The sequence below is a fragment of the Barbatula barbatula genome (assembly GCF_947034865.1).
Source record: "Barbatula barbatula genome assembly, chromosome: 10".
Taxonomy (NCBI): Eukaryota; Metazoa; Chordata; class Actinopteri; order Cypriniformes; family Nemacheilidae; genus Barbatula; species Barbatula barbatula.
Genome location: NC_136773.1, coordinates 18,653,104 through 18,679,902, shown reverse-complemented (window position 1 = coordinate 18,679,902; position 26,799 = coordinate 18,653,104). Strand labels below are relative to the sequence as shown.

General features: G+C 37.3%; 2 protein-coding genes across 3 annotated transcripts; one reads left to right on the top strand and one right to left on the bottom strand.

Moving 5' to 3' along the window:
- Window positions 1–15,112: 15,112 nt before the first annotated feature.
- On the bottom strand, window positions 15,113–21,136 carry rassf9 (Ras association domain family member 9). Its single transcript, XM_079465368.1, has 2 exons — window positions 20,810–21,136; window positions 15,113–18,228 (listed from the first exon to the last, which is right to left on the bottom strand). Exons 1-2 carry the CDS (start codon window positions 20,854–20,856, stop codon window positions 16,971–16,973), a joined length of 1,305 nt encoding a protein of 434 aa, XP_079321494.1. The 5' UTR covers window positions 20,857–21,136; the 3' UTR covers window positions 15,113–16,970.
- nts (neurotensin) lies at window positions 20,470–25,660 on the top strand. Of its 2 annotated transcripts, none has more exons than XM_079465369.1 (4): window positions 20,470–21,103; window positions 23,055–23,116; window positions 24,324–24,539; window positions 25,255–25,660. In XM_079465369.1, the coding sequence occupies exons 1-4, from the start codon at window positions 21,016–21,018 to the stop codon at window positions 25,396–25,398; spliced, it is 510 nt and encodes a 169-aa protein (XP_079321495.1). In that variant the 5' UTR covers window positions 20,470–21,015; the 3' UTR covers window positions 25,399–25,660. The 2 variants fall into 2 exon arrangements, with proteins under 2 accessions (XP_079321495.1, XP_079321496.1); XM_079465370.1 differs by having other exon boundaries at window positions 20,755–22,473.
- Window positions 25,661–26,799: the final 1,139 nt, after the last annotated feature.

Below are 26,799 nucleotides of genomic sequence, written 5' to 3'. Positions count from 1 at the left end.
TATTAAGTTTTTAAACTTTTGGTCTGTTTTATTAGATTATTAGTCTTATTAGTGTCTTGGTCACTAAAAGTAAAGGTGGAAGCTATACTGTAGAAAGGTTTAAGTCTGTAGGTTTGTCTTTAAAGATAAAGGTGATGTATTGAAAGAGAAAGTAACTCATCCTTTGATGATAAAACACACAGATACCCCCTCCCACTCCTCACATTAAGTAATCTCTGGATTGTGGACAGTGACATATCACCCTGTCACAATCTCATGAACTAATGGTAGAAATGTCCATTTCTTATCATGTGTATTGATGTGATCTGCTGACCCTGTGGGCACTTGAAGCCACGTCTCCAACGTCAAGCCAAGTCCTCCCATGTGGTTCTTTCCTTTCTGGAACGGCTTTGAAGTTCATTCTCCTCAAGGTGAAAAATATCAGGGCCCATTGCGAACCATGAACTGATATATTGAAAGGTTCGACTTGACACGATGCTCTATATAAAACTATGAGTGGGCTATATGAAAGAAGTAAAGATTCAGTAAACGCTACTTCTAAAATAATTGACAGAGACGTTTCTGGCATGAAACTCTAGATGGCGCAGTCCTAACGTCTAAACCGATCTGGCATAAAAACTTTACCACAAGGGGCAGCTGATTGTTTCCTTCTGTATCAGCAGCCGATGAGCTTGCTGCTATACGTTTTAAACTTGGATAGTGATTGCTGTAGCAGTGCAGCACAGAAACCCTCCTCCTTCCCCAGCTCCACCTGTCTAGATCTGCCAAAAGCTATGCAGGGTTTATTCGTAGATGTTATACTGTGTGTATGCACATGTTTTGGATGTATTGGCAGTAGCAAGTCTCAACATCAAGTACATTTAAATGTCATCTACCATGCTAAACCCTCCAAGAGTTGTCATGACAGGATTTACAAATGCTTGATATCTTATTATCATGCAACGCTCTGGAATTAAGAGCTACAGTAACACAATCTAATTTAAATCTTTAGTTTATCCATTCTGGGTGAACTTATGAACTTTATATAAACTTAATGATTTAACATTTATTTTCTGCATTGGGATTTAAAAACTATTGCAGTAACTTTTTTGACAGTTTCTTTGTAGACAGAGTCAAACTTTTCCAGTGTCCTGGACATTTAGGAAAGGATGCCATTGTTTATTTGTTAAGGCTGCTGTAGGTGACACGAATTCCTTCTGCTTTTACTGTCCTTGTTTTCTAATTAGGAACATAATCACCTGTTGAGTGACAATGGGCTCTCGGCTCACGCTTGGCCCCTCTCAGGTGACTCTGCTGATCTAACAGATTTACTCTGAAGGGGGTTATGTAACAGAGCCTGGCTGAGAACTGCACTGTAAATACAGCTCTGTGCCTTGATAACCTATGGGTTCTTCTAATCGGGTCTAAGGAGAGCTTTAACACCCCCCTGTGGTTCTCATTATTGGACCAGGGTGACAGGCTAAGTAGCTATAGTCCAAACCCATGGCAGTTCCTCTGGGATTTCCCCCATGAGGTGCACTGAATGAAATGGCTGATGGACTCAGCGACTTTGTATTTTTTTCAGGGACAATTTTCTGGGAAACTGTCACGTTGCACTGTATGTAAAAGTCTCGATACTTTTTAAAATAAACATATAAGGGACAGCTGTCTGTGAGGTGAACTGCACTGAGCGGAGCAGGAATACATTTTTATTTTAAATAGAGACGGGTGTGATGAAATAAAAACATGTGTTGAACGCCGCCACCTGCTGGTGCAGATTTAATAATGCATACAGTGTAGAAACTGGTACTGAGATTTTGTCAGCTGTATTGATTGAAGTGAAAATATAAGCAAAGCTAGTGAAATGGAGGGGGTCGTGATTTCATATTTTTTACTGACTTGTCACTACTTTCTTGAGAAAAATATCTCATGGGGCATTTTAATAAGCTGAACGTCAAGTATGAAGGACACAGGCAGCACTTGGAAGTTGGGGAATTGCACTGGCGAAATGAAAAACATTTCGACTTTGAAGAGAAGGTTAAATTAGATTAAAAAAGCTGCTTGAAATCTTTGAAACACCATCCACTTCTATGGCAATAACCATTTATTTGACCATTTCTCTTCGCAGTGCAATGACAACACAGCTGAGGCTGAATCTGGAGGAGAGTTCCACTTCAAATAAGTGGCTATGATAGAAAAAGCCTCAATCAGTGAGCCGAACAATGTGAAAATCGAATCACCAGTGGTGTGTAAAAACACACGAGTGTTTTGTGTGCGAGTGCTCCTAAACCTGCAGATGGAAATCAACAATGGAACTTCACATTTTGTACCTTTTTTATGTACTTGGATTTGGTTGATTCACTTCATGTATAAACATAAGATCCATGTTGTGTGCTGCATTTGATCGTAGGCTATATAGGTTTAAAGGAATAGGTCACCCAAAGTGAATTGAATCATTCATCCCTGTATGCAAGTCTGAAATCCTGACTTGACTTTCTTGTATTTTGTGGAACACAAAAGAACTTGAAGAGTGTAAAAACTGCTCTCTTGCATCAATTATTCATCAAAGTGGCCCATATATGATTCATTCCTAGTTTTACAGATTTCCATAAGACATGATGGTGAATCTTAGTAAGTTATATGAGGGTGACATTCTACAAGAATAAACACAATCCTTGGATCAAAGTCCAGTAATACTTGTTCTGTATTATTAACAAAACCTTTAAAATTATTCAGCAATATAACATTTATTTGTTTACATCTATGACTAAGAATTGAATGGTTGAGAGGATGCTCATGTTATGTGCACATTTGTGTGTGTTTTTGTGTCTATTATTCTCCATGATGGAGCAGTCTTCTGACTCACAGCTACAGTATGCAAAACAGCTACAATAGTTACAAAGTGTAACTTACCATTTTGGGGCAAAAACATTCCTAGTATAGTGATGTTCCCATTCAGAATTAATTTGTCATTAAATGCACAAGGACTCCTAAAATAATTTTATAAGATTACGTAGTTACGTATACGTTTTTGCCCTTTGACCAGTTTATGAGTCTTCAACCACTTCTACTGTCTACCAGGACGCGTTTTTAAATGATAAAGACCTTCCATGAGTACAGGCGTAGCCAAAGCTGTACGCATGCGTAACATAACAGCACCTGCCAGCAGATGGCAGCATAACACACAGATCACCTAAAGGCTTGTGCTGTGTAACTTAAAAAACCTTATGATCACCACTAGGAAGTTGCATTGCCCCTGACATGATATTCAACACACTCAGCGCCTGTGCTTTCTGCTGTTCAAATCACTCAGAATGAATGCATCAGTCAATGTCCCGGGGGGATGCTTGGTGTTTGTCTCTCATTAAAGCCTTGCCAATGTTTGGCAATGAGAGGTCTCTGCCAATCTCTTCTCTTTTGCGTGGAGAGGGGGTGTCCCAGGGGCGATGTTGTGAGGGAAATATCAGTTCATCAGTATTCCGCTGCCATTCTGCCCCACTGGTCAATCAGCTCAGTGTATGAGGCATCAGTTACGACCTTAATCTGAGGCCAAATCTATATATGCGCATTTACATTTCTGATTGTGAATAGTAATTGCGACATTTAGGAGGCTACGTTGTGTCATCAAGGCTAAACATTAACTATTTAAAATGCTTAAATATGGTTTTATTTAGAAAGTAATCTGTACAATATGTACAACCATATTCTGATTGGATATGAGCCGAGTTACGCACACCCATAACGTGACGTCACGTAAATTGAGGCGTTGCAACGTTACAGACAGCTTGTTGGGCTCATAATTTATACTTCTTGAGAACCAAAATGATTTTTAATGTTAATAATTGAGGATCAGTTTCTGTGTCATTGAACGTATATAGACCGACTTCCGGTTTATGTTTGGCTATTGTCTAATAACTATTTTATTTTATTTATGTTAATATGAATTTGTATTATTATTATACTGTATCATTATTACATTACATACACGTTTTGTTGAATTTTGTTGTTTTACTAAATAAACAATTTGTTAAATGGGTCCTGTCGCAAAAACGTGTTGTAGATTGACATCTAGGTTGAGCTTGGTATAGCAGTCTAAATTCTAAATATTGGAGAGACAAGTTTGGTCAAGTAACGGTTCTTCCCGGTTTCATTTGATTGTTATCAGAAATAATATACAGGCACGCTATTGAAAGTGTACCTGAAGTTCAGCTGGGGTCACAAAAGTGCGCATGCCGTTTGTTTACGTTGTTAAGGTGAAACCATCAACACTGTCGCTGAATTATAAAAGCTGAATGCTCTTGTGGTTTATTGAAGTTTAAATCTAGGATTCAATGTAGGCTATTTGTTTTCACTGGAGCTCGTAGCCTACATTTTCCAGATTCCGGGTAGTTTGTCAAGCTTAAGGTATGCACTTAGTTTTCCTAAACGACAGCTTTTCACTAAAGATTAACCATTTATTGGTCTTAGGTGTTTACAGAGCATTAAGACCACATGACATGTTTCTAATGCTGTTATTTCTTTTTGATTCTAGGAAGAAAGAGAAGCTCCTGTCTGATATTCGTTAACGTTTAATCCACAACTGACTTGTTTCACTATGTGCCATGCCTGAACAGACAGTCATATAAATTCACCTGGGGATGAGTCACCGTTCCCATCTGTAAAAAAATCCCCTGCGTAACCCGGTCACAGCCCATTCAAATGAACAATCCCAGAGACTATAGTTAAGTCTTAAGATTGATAAAACACACAGCAGGCTATTTCATCTGAACGTCGGACATTTACGTAGGATCGGTAATGAAGCTAATCAATTTAAAACAGTGAGACAAGGGAGTCAGAGTGCACCCTATTCACGTAATTGCACCCGCTCAGAATAGCCTATGAATCTCCCCACGCAGATATATGTCGAGCTCGGTTGATTTAATAGGTATTGCATACTGAGTCATTGTACGTGGCTCCCAGTCGTTGATGGTCTGCAGCTTTTGTTTTCGTCATTCTTTGGATTGGATTTCACAGCTTTTCCGTTTATTGGCGGTCTTAAACAAAATAAAGAAATAAATAAGTTTAAAGACCCAATAAGTGACCACCCAGCTGTCAAACAGGAGGCAGTTTAAATAAAATATCAAAAGCACCTGAATTTGATTGACCTTTTGGGAAGATTCATGACTTCTTTCTATCCCTATAGCCACTGCCATAGAATTAACCTTATGTGTGCAGCAGATATTGGACTCTTGACTACTGCATTATTCACCTCTGTGTACTGTCTTTTTGTTATATACTGCATGCTGACACTACCCATCTTTCTCTTCCTAGCCTAGTGTAAGGCAACAATGATTGGCAGCCATAATATCACTCCCTGTCAAAGATTTTTTGTGCATTTAAAGATATAACTGCTTCAGGGAGGCAATGATGTGTCTTTTCTGAACTGAACTGTCTAAACAAAGCATCTGAATGCTGTTTGTTACATGCTTGTTATTTTCTTGCACTTTCTTGTCTAGAGAAGTGTGGGTGTTTCCCATGGGTAATGAGGGAAGTGATCAGCCGTTGTTGCTTTGGGCACGCCCGTCCTGGTCATCCAATGAGATCGACTCTGTAATTATTGCTACCAATTACTGCTGCTTTATTAGAACAGAGACAAGGTTATAAAAGACACTTGAACTTCTGGTTTGTGGAGAGGGAATACACCATGAGGCTAGTTGATTGGTGTAGTCGGCTCGTTGATTGGTGTAGTCGGCTCGTTGATTGGTGTAGTCGGCTCGTTGATTGGTGTAGTCGGCTCGTTGATTGGTGTAGTCGGCTCGTTGATTGGTGTAGTCGGCTCGTTGATTGGTGTAGTCGGCTCGTTGATTGGTGTAGTCACCATCACGTTAGGATTATTTTTTTCACACGCTCAAGTATGGGTTTACATATATTTAATTTAATTCATTCCGGGGGAGCCATTAACATTTCAGTGAATGTGTATAATAGAGGTTATAGACAAAGAGCAGCATGATCAAGCTTGTTTAAAAAATCTCATAAGAACAGTTTACAAGCTGAGAAGATGATTGAAAAATGATAGGAGCAAGGTCTTCTGACACATTTTGTGGACCGCAATCCAAACCAGCTATCCTTTATTCGCAAACACATCTGTCATGGACGGCTTTAATGCAAAGCAATAAACATTACCTGATGAGAGATTTGAATCAGAGCATCAAAAAATGCTTTGTGCACCGCCTTCTTTGGAACAGCAGAGAGAAGCTGAGGCTAAACTTGGACAGATTTACGAGTGTTTTTGTGGGCCTGTTAGAAATCACTCAGGTCTTATTGAAGCTGATAATGAAAGGTAATATAAACGCAAGCAAGCTCTCCTCCTTGGCAGGCTTCATGGCCTTGCACATTACTGAAAGATTGTGCAGGCGTTTAGAATTCTCAAACACTTGTGAATGTTAAAAAGCTTGTTAAAATTAAAAGCAAAGAAGTAACATTGAAGCCAACCCAAACAAATGTGTTTCATAATGCATGGTAACATGTTTTGATGATAACATGCTGTTTTAGTATACATTAAAGTACTGTATTGCTACTTCTAGCCAAGGCTGGCTGATCACTATTGCAGGGGTTCCCAAAGTAGAAAAAAATATATTATTAAAAATAACGTATTCAACCAATAAGTGTAACAAAGTATACAAATATTACGTTAAAAATAACCCATGAAAATAAAAGCCATCAGCCTTTGGAATTTCCTCCTCCTCGTTCGTGACCCCTGAGGTGATTATAAATATATATAAACGCATTAGGTTAGGTGCTGTAAGTAGTAATAGTTAATGGTTTCTGTATAACAATAAGTTATACGTTATACGAGTAAATAACTATAAAATAATATTATGGTAGACTGTGTTCTTTTATGCTGTCATTATGTGCGTGCTTAGACAGACCTATTAAGGCGTGCAACGTTTGTCTTTTAACCACCAGGATAGTGGGGTCTCAAGTCACTGGCACAGTTTTTTTGAGGGGTCGCGGGTTTATTTAGCAAAAATTGCTATTCTAATCCCTTTCACCTGATCAGAAAATGACAGTGAACATGCTGTGTGATTCACTACACACGCTATTGTATGCTGACAATAAATTAGCATTTGTTAGTTAAAATGTCCCTCGTAGCGCACAGCTGTGCTGTTTAATTAACGTCATTTCCGTAGTCGCACAATCTCTAATTGCTATTAAAGTCCTAACACCGCTCTCTTCATAAAATGGAGAATGTCTTGCAAGTAAACGTTTTCACTGCCAGGTCTTAGGTTGGAAAATGGAGGAACTGAAATGATAAAGAAGCAGGTGTTGACATTACATGAAGTGCCAGAACTTGAAAATATCTCACGGCAATGTATTAAAATATGTTTTTAAATATACGTTGGTAACCTTTATTTTGCCAGGTATGAGGCTTAAATCCGAATTCTACTTTTCATGCAGTGTGTATTGTTGGAAATGGGAAGAAACAAACAGGAAAATTTTAATATCATCAGTTACATTTTGATATGACACAATGAATAAAATACGACGTTTTGACAGTGCTCTCGCCAAGAAACAAATATAAAAGCAAAATATGTCAACAAAGTGACTGGAATTTTCCTAGAAAATCTGTCACAAAAAATTTCATATTTGCTACAAGGTGCTTTAAGTAAATATTGGTTGAGCTTGTCCTTTTAGACAATTTATATTTAATTATTGCTTATATCAGTTTGCTAATATGAACTGTGTTTGAACCGTCTGTGCCCCTTTAAAGAATGTGAAACATACTCATCAGTTCAATTATATTAAATAAATAGGCATCTGTGTATTTAAGCTCATCTGCCTCTGTAAATGACAGGCCTGAACAGAGCAACTGTAGAAGAATTAATCAAAATATTCTCTAATCCTCTCTTCTAAACCTTTGGTATGAATGGGGCACAAAACCAAGGTCCCTGTTTAAATGTGATTGGCCACTCTTATGATGTTACTCTGTAAGAGCCAAAAACATTGGGAACTAGAGTTATTTTCGAGATTACAATAAGGGTTATGAAGAGCTGAAACCAAGAAGAGCCGCTTGAGGTAAAAACAAGCTTTTATTTCAATTCCAATGCAACGAACTGTGTGAAATAAGATTTTTTCTCCTGTTATGAATGAAAAAGTCTATAGTGTGAGTGACAAGATTTTGTTCATCAATGAATTTTGTTCTTGAAAACATTTAATGAATGATAATTTATCAATGGGAATTAATTTAAAGTGAAATGTAATAGAATGAATAGTTTTTCTATTCATATTACTTTGACATTTGAAGAGGTTTCATGTATTACATTTTTTGTTATATACATCGGCGTATACTTTAGTAGCTAATTCTGCTTTACTGTTTTTAAAAACACAAGTCTGGGCACAACAAATATTTTAACCGGAAGTAATACAATGAACAATTGTGATGCTAGACTGAATCTCTTTAGAGCATTTGTATATTTATAGAGATTTGCAATGCCTGTATGATCCCAAAAAAGAAGATTGACAAATGCTGATACTGTACAAAATATTGATATACAAAATGTAACAGTTTTCAGATTTTAATTGAGTATCATAAATCACAACATAAAGTGTTTTGTTAGTTTTAAATTACATTTATTTAATAAAATAGGAACTATTTAAAGGTATTAAAATGTACTGTAAAATGTAAGTGCTTGAAGTCCAACAACCAGTGATGTATTTGTTTTAGAACAATGTGTTCCTTAAATACAGTCTCGAGGAACATTTGGACATTAGCATAATATCTATCCTTTGGAATTATACAGACACAGTGACCCTGTCTGTTCTTACAGAGGTCAGCTTGTACTTTCCAGCCAACAACATCGCATGATAATTTTTCATAGCACAAACTGCTGGATGAACAAATGCAATAAATGACTATACAAACGCTAATTTTAAAGGCATGTCTGAGACCATCTGAGTCAACAATTATGAGTCATCCGAGAAAAAAGGGGATGAGAAATAATAAAAAAGGTTATGGAAAACACAAGATCTTTAATCTTGTTTGAGGTTTCTGAAGGCTGCAGTTCTAGAAGACTTGTAATAGAGATTATGTGTGATGTTTTGAGTTTCTACTTTAGAAAGGCAGAAAAAACATTTTGTTGCCTGCCTGTAATGCAGGCAGCTTGATCTTTCCGCTCAATATCACTTTACCCATTGAGGAAAACTTCCTTGGGTTCCTAATAGGCTGTAAGTAATATGCCCCTGGAACCATTTTAGAACTCCAGTCGTGCATTAAAAAACATTTTCATATCAGGTTCACACACTTTACAGTTGGATGTTATATTTGTTAAATCATCTTTGTTAAGGGAGCAAAAGTAATTGCATACCATGGGAGGCAGTGAAATCGTTCAGCTTAATGTGACGGGATGTTGGCGTACATAGTAAATATCTGGGGAGCATGACGTACACGTGACAACAAAGATAAAAGAAAATGAATTGCTCACCATGTTTTGATTGGAGAGGCAAGGATTAACAGGGTGTTTGTGTGTATCAGATCTATGAGCTTTGCTAAACCCATATTTGATATAATGAACGCCCGAGCTTATGCTGCCCTCTTTTTACCCCACCTTCATATTTCTCAGCCCTTCGTCATTTGATAGGATTACATGACAACTGGTCTGGGTTACTTGTCAAAGCATTCCCTTTTCTTTCATGCTATGAACATGTGACTTATTGCTTAAGGTCAGAACACAATCCGTGTCCATGCACAGAGTAAAATGCATAAAATCTTAAAGAAAACTGGGTTTAAAATATAAAACCAAAATTCTGGAATTAATATATTAATATATATATATATATATATATATATATATATATACATATATAAGAGAGCACTAAAACTATTTTCTGTTTATTTAGATACATGTCAGATATACCTTCACAGTAAAATTGCCAGTGTTAAAAATTGTCAAATTAGCACTCACAGTGTACATATAATCCACACTCTCAATGTGTGGATTATATCTACACTGTGAGAGTTAATTTGACTTTTTTAACACTGCCGATTTTACTGTGTGTGCATGTCAAAGTAAAATGATTAATTCCTAGTAAGTATTTTTTTTTACACAATTGAAATAAATTCAATACAATTTACAAAATGGTCAAAATGCAATGCAATGTTTTCAGATCTTGAATAATTTAAACAACATAATACTTTTAATGTTTTTTCAACATGAATATTTGATGAAATAAGACAATTATTTTACTACTGCATCTTGGCATTCTCTCCGTCTTTCACATTGCTGTTAGATGACTTTATATAATTTGTGATTTTTGACACACTGGACTGAAATGAAAACAATACATGTTAAAATGCTGATTTATTTCCAATTTAAAAAATATATTGTACACATACAAATCCAACTCTCCCCTATGCCACATGAAAAGACACGTTATTCAGAACTTACCTAAACTAAGACAAACCAGACGCTATTTTGAAAATGCCTCTATACGATTTATTTTCTGTGCATGTGTGCCGATACAGCCACATGAAAGCTCCCTCTTCAGAGTACATGTTCTGCTCGGGTGTGAGAGGGAGCAGAGTAGAACACAGAGGGGGGAGATAAGCAAGAACAAAGCTTACTTTCCCACAGTGTCAAAACAAAGACTTCCCACTTCACCCTCAGGCTTGCCTGCCTTGAACGCTAAAGAGAAGACAACACAATCTGAGGAGACTCGGGAATTAGAACTTCTCTAGACATAACTATTTGTTCAATCAGTTTGTTTTCTCGGGTGTTATGGATTTTTGCACCTTACGCACATTTCGGAGCAAAGTAATGGTAAAACAAATGTGTTGAGAAACTGTCTTGCAGTTAATGGCCGTAGTGAAAATAAATCAAATAAAAACATTATGTAGCGCAGTATGTTTGTGCAAACAACATTTTTGCTTTATTTGTAAAAAATGCGAATACAAAATGAAAACTGCTTAAACCGAGTCTTAAATCAAAACTTCACAGGAGGGGAGGTCTCAAGTTGGAACTTGCATAAAACAATAAATTATGTGCAGTTAGAGAGTTCCAACATGTTTTGTTTTAGGGCATTCTGATTTGTTAGTTATAGAGCACAGTCAGACTGGTCCTGAGATTTATTACATGCAGTGAACTTTTAATTGAAAGGCCGCTTGCAGTGTGTGAGGATTTTGATTAAAGAATCCAGACCATAAAGGAGACAATAGAGGGAGTTGTCCTTATGAAATGATTGCTTTCACTCTCTGATTAGAGGTATTAAAGCCAATGGAAGGGAGATGGTACGTGGATGGTTGGGCAGTTCAGAAAACACAGGAAGTACAGTGTTTTTTGTCTATATAGGCTGCCCCCCTCACTGGGTGTCTGTTTCCAGGGTTGCACACATGCATAAACACACACTGGTACTTGGATGCACTCACGGAGGGGATAGGTCTCAACCTCTCTTCCTTTTCGTGGCGGCGTTTTACGTAATTCAGCAGGTGCTGCTAATAACCCGGCTGACATCATCCTCCTGCACAAAGGCACATCAAACCCAAGCCAAAGCCAAAGAAAGCAAAACTGAAGCCGTGGAGATAGAAAGGGCTTAAGACAAAAATACTTTTTACAGGACATGCTTCACCTACCAAAATCCCCTCCAGGCAATCTAGTTTATAAGAAAGACACTTCCTACTGGTTCCATTGTCTTGTTGTTGAAAATGGAGTTAGGTTTACATTTGGAATAGTGTAAAGCTTATAATAATATAAATGATTATCATAAAAAGTATTAATACTGCAATTATTACAGAATCATTTCTTATAAATTTCAAACTGTCCCTAACACCCGATGTTCACCATGTATTTTTTAGCTTGTCAATGTGAGTTTGTTGCATTGTACTTTCGCAAAGTCTAAATACAGTTCAATACACAAATCCAGTGATATCCTTACAGTCCCTCTGGGTTACATCAATTCATTTGTTTACAGAAGGAATCTGGGCCATTGCTCCAGAGACCTCTTTGTCTAACTTGTAGGACAATCTACTCCTGTGACCTGCTCACAGTAATGCAGGAAATGGTCCATGAGCATTGACATTAAGCTTTGTTTCATTTCCCTGATTCTAGTCTAAATTATTAAATCGAATTATGGTTCATATTGTTTAGTCATATGAAGTACATGATCCAGTTGCCATGAGGAACATTGCCATGGTTGGGAGGAGGTGATGTACAGGTATGACCGCAAATAATTATGGTAAAGAATTATTACATTTTAAAAGCTTGATGTCTTTAGGGCCTCACATGAGTAAAGTGGAAGTACTATAGCTTAAAGGTCCAGAGTATGAAATGTAAGTCTAGTGGTGAGGTTGCAAATTGCAACCATTGGTTCCCTTTAGAAGCACTACCTTAGCAGTATCTGTGACTGGCTTCTGCTGTATATTTTTACAGCACTATTCAATTAACAAGAACTCTTGTAGTTTTATTCTAAGTGATATTCATAGAAAGTCAAAAGCTCTCGCTCTGTTTGAAACTTGACTTCAACAGGAAATGTTGACCATTGACTCCATAGGAAACCACTCCCATTGAATGTACAAAAGGAAAGAGACCTTTTAACGTCACTGTTATTATCTCAGAGATACAGTATGCTGGGTTTTACCCAGTTCACATTCCTATGTAAGGAACTGAAGTTTTATGAGCATTAATCCATGGAAGAATTTAGATTAAAAAAAGTTGTCCTTCATACAAGTGCAATCATTTATGGCGATCTGGATGAAGAGTAACAGGAATCTGGGCTGTGCTATATTAAGGTGCATGCAAGGGGTAGATTTGAAGTACTTGTTCTCTCCAGAAATTAACATCAGATATATTAATCTTATAAACAAACTGATAAACGCATTCTAGAGGAAGCCAAGAGAGAGCGAGAGAGCAAGAGAGCAAGAGAGAGAGCAAGTGAGAGACGTATTGGGCATCTATGTGATCAAAGGCTTGCCATGGAGGATCTCAACCAGGCAGGATAGGTTCTCCTAATTGCTACTTCAAATCCTCCAAGTTTTGAGAGTGAAGTCCCCAGTTCAAAGTCATCTTCAGACACTTTTGAATACTCCTGATGTCACCTATATGCACCAGCATCTGTGTTTGTACAATAACTCAGCAGAGAACTTCTCGTGTGTTTGATCTTAGTTGTATGAAAAGGTTAAAAAAATGAAATTCGTCTTGTGAATTTATTCCTCATCATTCAAAATAAGAATTTGCCATTGAAGCTAATTAAACTGCTTTGAGATTTTAAGGCTTGTAAAAACAACAGGACCAAAACTGTTCATTTCTAAGTATGGAATTATTCATTATCAATCATATTTATTTATTTTAAAATTCATTGTAGATAAGCACCTCCAGTGTCTCCTCCACTCCAACAGAATCATCAGAAGTAAGATGGGGGTCATGGCTTTTTTGATTAGCTGTAATGGATAAACTATCCACGCTGTATGGCAATCAGAGCTTATACACACAAGGCTGGCAGTGAGGGCCTCACAGGAAGAGATTGGTAATTCTGGGAAAAGGGAGCCCATGTTTCAAGGAGGCTTCAAGCATGGAGGGCGAGATGGTAAAAGCAATGTTTATATAAGCAGCTAATCAGCAAAACATATGGGGTTATGAGGTCTGGGGGAGGGCGGCAAGAGTGTCTCAAATGCAAATAAAAAAAACTTCCTGCTTACACACAACAGGGAATAAATGTGTGTGGAACAGCTGTGAACATCTAAACATGTGTGAATAACAAACAATACATGGCGACAATCCAGAAAACAGGACTCTTTCTGGTTAAACAACATATTTGAATATTTACTTCTGTAGGTTTGTTCTGCCAAGAGGCTGGCTGGATATCAAGTTCAGTTGTTTTTATGTACTAAATGTTCTCATTTATTTCTAAACACACATCCAAAGCGTTATGCCCTTTCAAATAGGTTATTTCATAGATGTTGCGTGTGGAAATTGTACTACACTAAAACATCTTAAACATAGGATTACAATCCATTTACATTTTGGCAGATGCTTTATCCAAAGCGATTTACGTTGTATCATACTATACAATCCTCATTATCCTTTTCTCCTTTCTTGTGATCCTATCTTATCTTGCTTGGGAGTAGGGGACCTAAATGTTGGAACTTCCACTGCAACGCCCCTGCCTTCAAACCAAAACATCTCCACTGCTTCTCTCTGAGCTTTTGCGAAAACCTGTGTGAGAATGATGACAACATGCATGTGCTCATACGGTATTGTGATTGCTAATAGTTTGATCTATGTTTGCGCATTTGGTACATGCTTTCAACCTTTTCAAATAGTATACATTTGAGGACTGGGAACTGAGAGCCATGGTTTCAGGGCCATCCGAGTTTATTGCTGTCGTTCTAGTCATAGCGACAACAAGATTTTTTATGCATGGGAACCCTGAGGGTTTGGATCAAAATCACGCCTCATTGATGTAAACATTTTTAATTAAATAGAGGTTCTGACAAAATGTACCAATATTTTTTACATCAGGTAATTTATTGTTTGTTTAGATTACAATTTTCAACTACACATCTTTAGGTCAAAATCCAAATTAGCCTCTAACATCTGTAGTGAGAAAAGCGATTCGTTTTATGGGATTCAGAAAAAAAGTCTGCTGACATGATTTTGCAAGTGAACACTTAAAATGCGATTCTAAACTGCCAAAGGACAATGTTCTTGTCAGGGGACCAAAAACTTTATAACTTTGATCGATCAACAATGTATTTGTTCTTAGGTGTGCTACTAAGGCATCTTGGTTCACCTAAATACTTTCAGCCTCTGTGAATAAACCAAAATGCAGGTTATTCGCTGATAATTGTTGAACTCAAGGACCCCATCAGTCTGCATTTTGTCAGCCATTAGGTTTTAGAACCACATGAGGGCAAATAAGATAATTGTATTTTTTTGGGTGAACTTTTCTCTTAAGATTAATAAGGACTGATTCATGCACAACATGTGCTTTAGTAAATGGTCGACTTTAATAGACATTAAAGCTTGTAACATATAATTATGAGATTCAAGCAAAAGAACATCTAAGTTGCTGTCAGGTGAGCATCTCTATAGCACGTGATTTCTATAATCCTGTTAAAATACACCCTACGCCCATGCGGTAAAAAAATACAGCGGCACAGTCTGAGATTCTAAAATTTTTTATTAGACTTTTGGTACAAGTTTTAAATTCATATGAGAGCAAAATGCACATAAAAATCATTGACCTGAAGGAAGGAAATTTATTTTGTGTTGAAAATAATCCCATCACTTGGGATTAAACAAATCATGTGTTTCTGCAATGCCAGTTGCACATGCTCCTTGATATAGTGAAGGTGCCACCTAACACACTCAGGCGAACCGTCTGTACAGACACCGACGTCCCCATGAAAAGTTCAACATGTGGGAGCTGCCTGACACAACCTCAAAGGGTTGTTTACAAGATTTGTCCAGTTTAATTGTTAGCGCTGGAAATACTGCTACAGCAGCAGCAAAGTTAAAAGTCAGTAATTGCCGTTTTCGCCCCTGGTAATTACAGCCGTTTTGCAACATGACTGAGTCCTGGCAGCCCTCTGGTGTCTTCTGAAATGACAGTGGCAGTAAACAAGTCACGGTACTGGCAGTACATTAAAGATGTTAGGTTGTGTAGCGCTGGAAAAGAGCCAATGAGGGGTGGGGGGATTCGGCTATTATCTCAGTGGGACACCACAGCGCTCAGAAGGACCCAGTGAAGAAAACCCTTTGAAAAACCAAGGTCAGCTGCCTAATGCAACTTTTAAAAGCCGTTCGTTTTGCATAACTTAACACTTTTTTGTAAACGTTCGTTATGAGTCATGCTGTGCGACAACAGGACAACACATAGTCACCGTTCAGGAACCCTAAACCTGTATTCAGCCTGGCAATGAAACCACACTTGAACAGGACTTGCTTAGGTTTTGAAGAATGAGGCAATTATCTGAAGCAAAAGGAATCAAATGTCTTACTGGCACTGACTGAAATGCAAGGTTTTCCCATTAGAATTGAAATATTCCTGATTCTTGATTCTATCAGCGTCAGAACGTGTTCTTTCTCTAAGTGCCGCTTTAACCCACTTTAGCTGTGAAAAGAGCGTGAGACCACAAGTTATTTTGTGCCACACCGCAAAAGAATGTTGATAACAAATCTTGTATTGCGAAAACATGAGGGAAATGTCAATGCTATGCTAAAAGCTTATTGTGAGAGAGAACACGATAAAACATATCGTGTGTGAGAAGAGTTTGGTTCCATAAACTCATGTTTTTTTATTGTGCATTCCAATTAATATCAATCAAACTGCAGTTGGTTTGTTGTGATTTAAGCCATTATAACGCTAAAAATACAGCTAACTAACACAATAAAACCGGATAACATAATAAAAACATGATATTTGAAAAGAAAATAGAACAGAGTTAACTCATTTTGAAACCAAGCTCTTCATTTAGTACTTTTTTGCATAAAATAACATATTAATAAGGTACAGCAAATAAATTATGCATTAGGATAAATGATATAGCTCTATATTAAGCACTCTGTGCAATCCTGTTTATGTACATTTTAAAAGTCTTTCTGAGAAAAAGATCAAAAGTAAAGCTCATAAATAATCCATATGTTGTTTTAATGTAAAACAATTCGATTTAAGCACATTTTATATAGATAAATGTGTTGATTCTTAAATAACAACATTTCCAAGGATTTTTTGTTTGCATCATTTTTTGAAGTAATGTGCATACAAGTCAATTTCAGATTAATGCCAATAAGATACCCTCTAATTTAAAATGCATGAATATTCTGAGCGGGGGTTTGTTTTTGCTATTTATGTTTAATGCAAAATTAGCATATTTCCATATATAATCTGAGATTTAAGTGCATAAAAATGAAATGAATTTACCTAGAGTTTTCATATACAGTTTGTAGCTGCACTATAACATGATGTAACTGTAACAGCACAATAATGTTGTTCATATGCTCATTGAATCCTCAGTTTATTTAAACATCAGTATCCAGAGGTGATCTGTCCACACACGGCGACAGCGAGTCTTGACTGTGAGTAGAGCTTATTCCAGTATCTGAGTCTGTGTCTATTGCGTCTGTAGGAGCGCATGTTTGTCTGACCTTGCCTGATGTCTGCTGAGAGACAGCAGCCCTGTTCTGGCTCTTTAAAGTTACAGGCTGGTCAGGACAGGTCCCCAGCTCAAGCGCACCGAGTTGGGCAACAAGATGCTGGTATTCTTGGTTCTGTGACTGTAAGACTGTGTTGTTCTGCTGCAGTTCCTTCTCAATATCTTGTGCTTGGGAATGGAGTGAAAGCCCGGCTCTCATGCTTGACTCGAGTTCATTGTGTAAGCTTTCCAACTCCAAAAGATCAGATAGCAGCTCCGGTTCTGGGCTTGCCGCTGCTGCCCCTTTCAACTCCTCTGAATCGAAGGTCCAAGCATGGCTCCTCAGCTCCAGGTCTATATCTCGAGAAAGCCGATCAATGAGTTCCTGGTGTCTGCAAATGTGTAGGTCTAGTTGCTCTATTCCATCATTGGTATTAAAATACTCCTGCATTTGGCTGTCAAATTCAGACAGGAATAGGGGCGATGCCTGTCTATCTTCACACTCGGTGAGGCTGGAGCGAGGTGTGGGGCTGCTTTTCACCTGTCGTTCCAAATGTTCAATCTCCAAGTCCAGCTCGCGCATCTGCTGAATCTGCTGTCGGATGCTCTGGTCCTGGGAGATGATCAACCACACCAACTTGCTGATCTCCTCAGAGCCCTCTGATGTCTCTCCTATCTGGATTTTTTCCAGTTTGCGGAAAGCCTTCTTAACCATGCGCTTCTGCTTTTCCACAGACACGGTCTTGGCATACTGCGCAGGTCCCAGGTCCAGTCTCCTCGACCTAGCTCCTCGAGATCTTGAAGCCCTCTTGGTTCCCTTGGATGACGGCACAAAATCGCTTATTTTCACAAGAACAAGCTGTATGAAAGGTCTTTCGTCACCCCAAGCGTTCCACAATCTGAGGATTCGAGTGAGAGGTGGCAAAGCTCTCTCAAATCCCTTCCATCGTTCCAGGATGCAAAAGTCTTTGGGTTCTCCATGTAGGAGCCTCTTACTTTCGGGTATAGACTTGTGGTCCTCCAATAAAGCCTTAATCAGGTCGGCACAGGTCGTGTGCTTGGTCACACCGCAGACTATTTTTTCTTCTTTACATACTCTCACCTGGATTTCCTTTCCTGGTGTCTCCTCTACAGCCTTAGACCTGCTACAGATATAAAAAAGGGCACAATAAGCAAAAGTAAATGACTTTTGCCATTGTACGGTATCTTAAATAAATATAATAAAGACAATTTGTTTGAACAGAGCAGCGTATTTTATGAAGGAGGAATGTGAGATGTAAGCAAAAATGCAAGTGGTGAGTTAATGGATGAAAGACCCTTCCACAAAAGTCAATAGTTAAACTACTTTCACACAGAATGAGTCTGAAACGGAGGTATACAGAAAGCCTCTTATAAACATGAACCAAATGCAAAATGTACAAATTCAAGTACTTTATATTGTATGGTATTACTGTAATAGACTTATATATCAGCTTTACAGGCACACCTGTATTAATTGTATGACCAACTTGTTGGATTTCCTCAGATCAACAAGATTTACAGGAAGTGTAGTTTGTCCACAGATCAGTTATTTAAGCTGCAATACAATACATGCATGCACGCTGACAAATGTTTTTCACAATGGTTTTGCCCCTGGCAAATTGATTTTTGATTCTGAATAAGTTCTTATAAATAACTTTGTGACGACATGTTACTTCAATCGTTTTATTCAGAATTCAATTGTTTTCCAAAAATGGTAGTTTGTCTTCCATACTCCTCATGAGTACAGGAAATGAAAGAGATGGATGCACCTGTGTTTGTCTTGTGGGAAAATCAATGGTGACCAGCCACATCCTGCTACATACATCCTGCCAAAACGTTTCTATATCGTGACTCGTGAGGCAATGGAAAAGCTTGAATTCCATTGATTTATTGCGAACAAATGGAGTAAAACTGTACAAGAAATGTACTACAAACTGTCTGCTTTCTGCATTTACAGTAAAAAAATGGATTTAAAAACAAAATTTGTGTCTACACCAGAGCATGGTTGGGTGAACACGACGTGTAAAAGGTTAGTCCGTAACATAAAACCCTGTTTTGAAACGTCTATTTGTTGTATCTGTTGTGACCTAATAATCACGACACCTGACACATTTTATGATGCAGAAAACCCTGCTTCTCATCCCGTGTAGAAAACACATGTTTTGGCAGCAGACATGATGACAGTAAGAATATGCTGTATTCCTCATCACAGTGTCTGAACAAGTGTCAGGTTATTACAAAACTATGTAAAAAACTACAGTGAAGCAGATCGTAAGGGGGAAATCCATAACCATAAGTCACATTTTTCACACTAAAGAGTAATGTTATGATACATGATATCGACCCACAGTACAGCAGAGTGCTCTGTAAAAAAACTGTGCTTCCAGAGTCCTATCTAAAAGGGATGGGAGAATTTGAGGAAACAACAGTTTTTTCATTGGGGTTTGCTGATTTTCAGGAAAACCCTGTTTACTTGTTTAACATCACGTTGGAAGATGTTTAACATCTCAACTGGACCTCTCCATTAGCTTTTTAGTCTCAATAGAAAGTGCAAAATTCTGCTTTGGTAATTTCCCAATATTCAAGCCATAACAGTAAAAGGTAGTAAGTACCCACAAACATAAATTCCCTGTTCTTGGATCGTACAGCTATTTCATTTCATAAAGAAAAACACAAGTCACGGATATCTGTGAATTAAAACATGCATAAATCAATCCTTAGAATGACACAAACCACTAGAACTAAGAGAGACAGAGTTAATTTGCTTTGATTGGTTATTCCCTTGAACATTTCAGGAAATTATAGTTGGTTGGCTTATGTGATTTTACAGCGCCATAAAGATATAATCACACTTTACACGGTCTCCAGACTGAACGGTTAAAAGAGCAGCAAATTAGTAAAATATCTTATTTTGAAATCTATAGAAACTGCAACACATATGTGATACAAATAATTTGTCCACATTTATTCTCTATAGTATATAAAATGTTATGACACAAATATGGCACACCATATAAAAGCCAATGCACGCTCACAGCCAGCTAAATCCCCTTTAATCTCTCCCAACAATTCATATGGACAGAAACATCAGGAAACACAAGCTCAAAAGCAGGATTAGATTACTAATTTAATAGTAAAAAATATTTGACTATTAAAATAATTATATTATAATATTCTGTAATATTATAACTATTCTGCATAGTCTGTCATATTATGCATTTGCTGTCATGCAAAAATCTAAAACGACTTTTCATAGGTATAACTCAAACACAAGTAGCCTGTACACAATCGCATCACTTTAAAAGCTCAACCATGCTACAGCAGTTCTTTTCATCCAACACACGCACATCTGACATGCGCGACTTGATATTTAGAGGGAAAATGAGTCGGTTTGGAGAGACATGGCGTTACTTAACGCCAGCTACCTGCATTCACACAGAGGCAACAGGGCAAGCAGAACAACAGCATTAGTGTAACTCGATTCTCAGCGACCATGCAGCGGAACATTGAGAGAGAGAGCCAGAGCTGTTGTTGTACCCAAAGCCATTATTATAATACGCCATTGTCATTGTCCAATTACGCACGAGAAAATAATTGAATCCCCCTCACTTTTTCGTTTTTTAAACTTGTTTCGTATTTTAAATATGTGTGTTCTGTGAAATGTTTGTGATCCTCTCACATGAAACGGATGGTGAATCATCATACCTGTTCTTCAAACGCGCTTTCAGAAAGTTTTTGCCGAAAGGAGCCATTGCGCGTCACCAAGCGTAAAAACGATCACAGGTCAGACCCGAGCCATCTTGTTAGAAGACGGAGCGCACGAAGCACATCAAGAAAACGCCACTGAAGTGCTCGTGGAAAAAGTTTCACAACTTGTGAACTTCAAAGTAAAGAAAGAGTTACAAGCGGCGATGTTCGCGCAGGCCCGGCCCACAGCGCACGGGGGAGGTGACACAACTCGAGGCTGCGGTGGAGAGCAGTGCGGAGCTGAATCTGACGGTACATCCTAAATTCATTCAGCTCTGGCACTGTAGAGTTTCAAGATACATTTGGCTTTTGAAAGCAATCTTAAAGATATGTTTTATTACAGATTATATTAGGAATTTAAAGGTTGAACACCACATTGCCTCTTAAAAAATAGACAGTAAATGCATTTAATCTAAAAATTTAATACAGTATGTAAGTGTCGGGCTAAAAAGTTGTATTAATAATATTATGTCTACTCGAGAGCGACGTCCAGTGGAAGAACATGGGCTAAGAATGAAAATACTTTAATGATGACAATATTAGAAAGAAACTATTGAAAATATTCAATGTAATGTTCAAAAAGTTTATTCTTGCAAGAAGGAGCAACACAGACGAGAAAGTTCGATCACTAGGTAAGATAATACGGGAATGTGTTGTACAGTCATCTCTTCAAAAGGCTTCATCAATATCAATGGTTTTTACTCATACAGATGTCACAGATTCTGTTTCTACTATAAATCCCCTAAAAGCTAAAAAACACGATAAAGCAAGCAATAAACACAATGTTTTCAACATATTCCCATGACACTTCAAATGCATTCATATGAATCAAAGCAGGTAAGAATACATAAATACATTGGGAAAGTTTTTGTCAGTTACTATAAATTGTTATTTTGCCATTTAGCTATGCTATGTGTTAATCCAACAGAACAGCATGACCTGTGCTGATGTGATGAGTTCATCTAAACTGTTAAAGGTCTGTCAATCAGTTGAGATACAGAGAATACTGCAGAGTCTTACATCCTCTCCGACTTTATCTGTCATCATCTTCATCACCACGCCTCCAAGAACTAATAACAAATTCCCTTCAACACCCACCCTCCTGTGAAGATGAGGAACATCAAATAATCACTGCAAGTTTGGACGTCAACCACGAAAGTGGCTGACGTGCATTTCTGAGGTGTCTACTGATGTCATCGTGACACAAGACAAGAGGCCACTGTGGGAGGGATGGGGAGAGAGGGATATGGTGATGGATAGGAGGGGTATGAACGATAGCACTCTGACATCATAGAGGCTCTTATATACTGGGTGGAATGGAGCCCACCAATCCACACTTCACTTCTGAGGAACCCAAGAGGAGACACATCCAACAGGTCGAACAAGAAACCAAGGGGACAGCATTGACTTCTGGAGGAAGTGCTCGTCTGTGATCATCTCTTTATTTTTCGCCCAACTTCTGTCTGCTTTGCCATTTGTTATATACCCTTTTTTTACCTCAAACCCTATGGACTTGGGCCTGTCTTAAATGTTAAACGACTGTAGGACTACTACTTACAAGATGCAGACGCAGCTGACCTTCATAATGCTACTATTTTTATTTTGTAATGGACTTTGCTCAGGTAGGCTATTTAAGGCTTAATACATTCTGTCGGGTTTCCACTGGTTATTTTATTTTAAGCTTCAAATTTTGCAAAGTAAACTGTTTAAGAATAATCTTGATGGCCATATTTTGTGGAAATCATATATTTTTGACACTTCAAGAATCATTGTTGTTTTAATGTGACAGTTATTCGCTTTTAGAAATCACTTTAGGAGCAACCAATATGAAACGTTGCTATATCAAATGATGGAATTTTAAATATGACAGACTGATTCTTTCATCCAGGGAGCACTTCATATACAGTATAGAAAAGAAACCCTATATATCTGTATAACCGTAAAGCCCACATCAAAAGGTAAATTTCATGGAAAGTTGCTCACTGATGACTCAAATAAAAATATGTTGCTGGCAAGCAACATTTCTTATAGTCTACTCAAATTGGAACAATATATTCGTGTATGTGAATTGAAGCGATTTGATAGCATATTATCGATTCACTTTAACAGAAAATGAATTAAACTGAATTACATTTTCATTTGTTTGTCTGATTTTTACCCTTAAAATGTAATTTTTTTTTAAAAGTGTTTTATCCTCCTTTAGATATAGACGAGGGGAAAAGGGCAATAGAAGAAGAGGTACTGAGAAGTCTCCTCACATCAAAGGTAAAGTATTGCTCGTAAAAACATCTGTCACCAGCAGAAGCAATGCTGTCCTTCTATAGGCTTTTAATATGTGCCATTTCAAGCGTATAGGGCAACTGAATTTTAAAGTAATGTCATGTTTCTTTTTATGTCAAATATACCTTTCATTTTACTAAAGCATTACCAATATTAGATAAGTGAAAAAAAATTAATGTTTGCACTGATGCCTTATAAGCGTGGCTGAATGAATACAACATTTCTTAAGACTCGTAGGTTTTTAATATAGGAATGGATACAATTTCCACTTGAATCTTATGTTCTCTGCTCACGTTTCCAGAATAGCCCAGGGGTTTGGTTTTCTCTCTGGTCAGTCAACACGGCTATTGTATGACAGGACTAAAAGATCTAAAACGCTAACTAATGTGAAATGCATCTTTAAAATGATTAAATTTTGGTTAAACATTCAGTAATTTTAGAATTAAGTAAATTAGGTTCAATGCAGTAAACACGCAAAATGGATTAAGTTTGTATTCTACATCGGTTGACTAATAGGGGTTTCATTGGTAGAGGAGATACTCATTTGTTCACTGAGCAATGTTATCGACTATTATGTATTGAGTTAAAAGATTGTGACAGTTGGCATGGTATGATTATTTCTGGTAGTTTAGGTTTTTTTTAAGACACCTTTTATGATATTCCGTATAGACACTCACTCAGTTACTCAATCATTTTGGGTTAATTTTCATGTCTTATGCTTTTCATATGACAAAATAACAGTTGGCACCGATGAATCAATTGTAGTGGAACAGACTTTCTCAACTTTCTAAATGTTTTAGAGGTCATACAGAGGTCTCTTTTATATTGTAGATGGTTTCTATTTATATATTGAGAGCTGTTTTTAATGCAGACTTTAATATCTGAAAATGTAGCTACAGTCCTCAACCAACGTATTCTGAACTTTTGTTTTCTGTGTAAAGTAAACAATATACTGAAACAAATATATACTGCACAAATATAGGTACTGCACAGCCAACAGGTTCAAAACCAATTGCCAGGCTTTGATGTGGTTAGATTCAATTTGTGAAAGCCTCAATGCGTTTATCCAGCGGTATTGAAAGATATTAGAAATTCAGGCATTGGCACCCTTGATGAGAAAATAGTGATGGCTAGAGACAGAATTTTTTTTTACCATTTGAAATATGAACATGCTTTTTCATTGTGCCTGCAGGTAAAGCAGAGCAAGCACATCGCCCCCTTGTGGCAACTGCCTCTTCAGGATTTGTGCAGGATGCTGGGCAATCTCGGGGACACATTGCATGAGGCCTGGGGCAGCGATGATGAAACAGAACCTGACTATGATCAAAGTGTATCTGGTACCTTCGCCCAAATGCTTGTGGAACTACATGACCTTCAGAACCTCTGTAGGGTACTGCAGCCCAGAGAGGTGAGAAACAATATAGAAACAAAGACACCTTGAATTTTCAATGGTCAACAGTTAGTGTTGTATTTTAAGGCTGTCTGGTTTGTTTAATACATTTCCTTTATTTCCTAAAAGAAACTGCAGACACCCCACAGAGTTTAATTAAATTGCCCTGCAGTCTCAGGACTTCATAAAAAGATGATTGTTCCTCTTTGAAATGTACAAGGGTCAATACATGAATGCCACATGAAATAAAATGTCTTGGGGAAAAAGGTTAATCGAAAAGAAATGCTGCCGATTTAAAGAATGGCCAAGAGCTTATCACAATACAAAGCTAAACAGTTTTTCTCAGACAAACTCAAAGCACTAAATCAAGGTTCCATTTTATTGAAGTATTCTGAAGTGTGATGTCACACTTTAAAGTAACGGGGGTCCTGGTAAATCTCCAGTTCTTGCATCACCACTACCTAGAACTGAACTGTGATTTAAATTTACACACATCATCTGTGCTTCCATGAATGTCAAGACGTAGACTCAATCACGTATACATCTTACATAAGCACACTTGAGAGCTCTCAAATGAGAAATGATAAGAACTGGAGGTGTCAGACTAAGCATAAGTCAGGACATGCCTGCTGAATGACAGCACCAGTCGCCCAATTGCCCAATTTTTACTCCTGTAATAATATATTGAGTGACACTGATTGCAGCAGCTCAAATACTCTGTCTTTCATTTTAGCTTCAAGACGGCCAAGAATTTCAGGACCTGGATCAAAATAGCGACACCCCACTGAAGAGGAAATCACCCTATATACTAAAAAGGCAACTGCGCACCAACAAATCAAGAAGGCCGTACATTCTGAAGCGAAGTTTATATTACTAATGGTCAACAACCACATGCAGAAAGACACTTTTACATTTTGTGAACGTGTCTGTTTTCACTGTCGTGTTATGTTTCAAGCTTGTTTAGTGAAACTTGTTTAATTTAAAGTGAAGTTTGTCCCTTATTCACTGTGGGATGGAGAGTGTAGATAAAAAAGCATTCGATTCAAGAGTTTATTATATTTATTCAACGTATATTTATTTTTCTTCCAATGTAAATCATACATATTAAAACTCATTATGATATTGATCATTTCTTCATCATTCTGAAATCAGTCTCTTTTTGCACACTGAAGGGTATTACCAGTACTGTAAAATACTAAAACATTGCATTATCACCTCGACCTAGCCTACTCAAATATATATCTATATGTATTAAAATTATATATATATATATACTTTTAAAAACATAAACATGAAAATATTAATGAAATATTTGAATTAAATCGTCCCTGCAAAAAAGCGAGTTTGACAAAGAAAATCAGTTTCAGGATCACAACTGTGACAAAAGGACACATTCGGTGCTCCTATTATAAAATTCAACATTCTCCGAAAGACGTCTTGAAATGTTAATGAAGGAAGTGAAAGAATCTCTGCATTACATCTGACAACTTGGTGAGAGTGACTACGCTTTAACCTTACATATTAAGATAACTATATTCTGGCACATTCAGAAACTCTTGTATTTGAGATTTATTTCATGGGCTCTAAAGCAGATAAATGCTCAATTGGTTTGTTCAGATTTATTTGTCATTTGTCAAATCCCCAGCTAAGCACATCACTTACATTAATGAAATGAAGAAGAGAGAGCTTGTTGATTGCTCATTTCTCTAATTGGCCATTGATCATTAAAAGACTAATTCATTTAAGTAATTGGCTTTAGGAAGTGCCGAACAATTCAAAAGACCCAAAATATGTTATTCTACAAGGCCTTTTGACACTGTGCTATAGACACATTGTTCTCAATACAATTAATGTTAGATTAAGATTATGCATTCAAAATGTTTTCATATCAACATATAGAATGCTAACAAAATTGATTCAATTATGCAATAAATTCGCATCTGATAGACATGCAGTAAGTTGTCGGTAAACCAGCAGATGGCAGTAGAGTCTAATGCAATTCAGAGACCCCAATAGACACCAAGCATACAGAGACTACCTTAGAGGAAATAGATATGTTTGTAAACAATGTGCCAATTAGATTAGCAATTGGCGTACATTTTGGGATTTCTATATAAGTATCTGTATTTTATACTTAATATTATTGTACTAATATAATTGTCTATTTCATTAATACTGTATGAATACTTCAATAAGTAAATTAATGTAGCTGTGTATATGGCCATTATTGAATATCACTACAGTACTTGGTTTTAATGTGGATAAATGTGGATAGCCT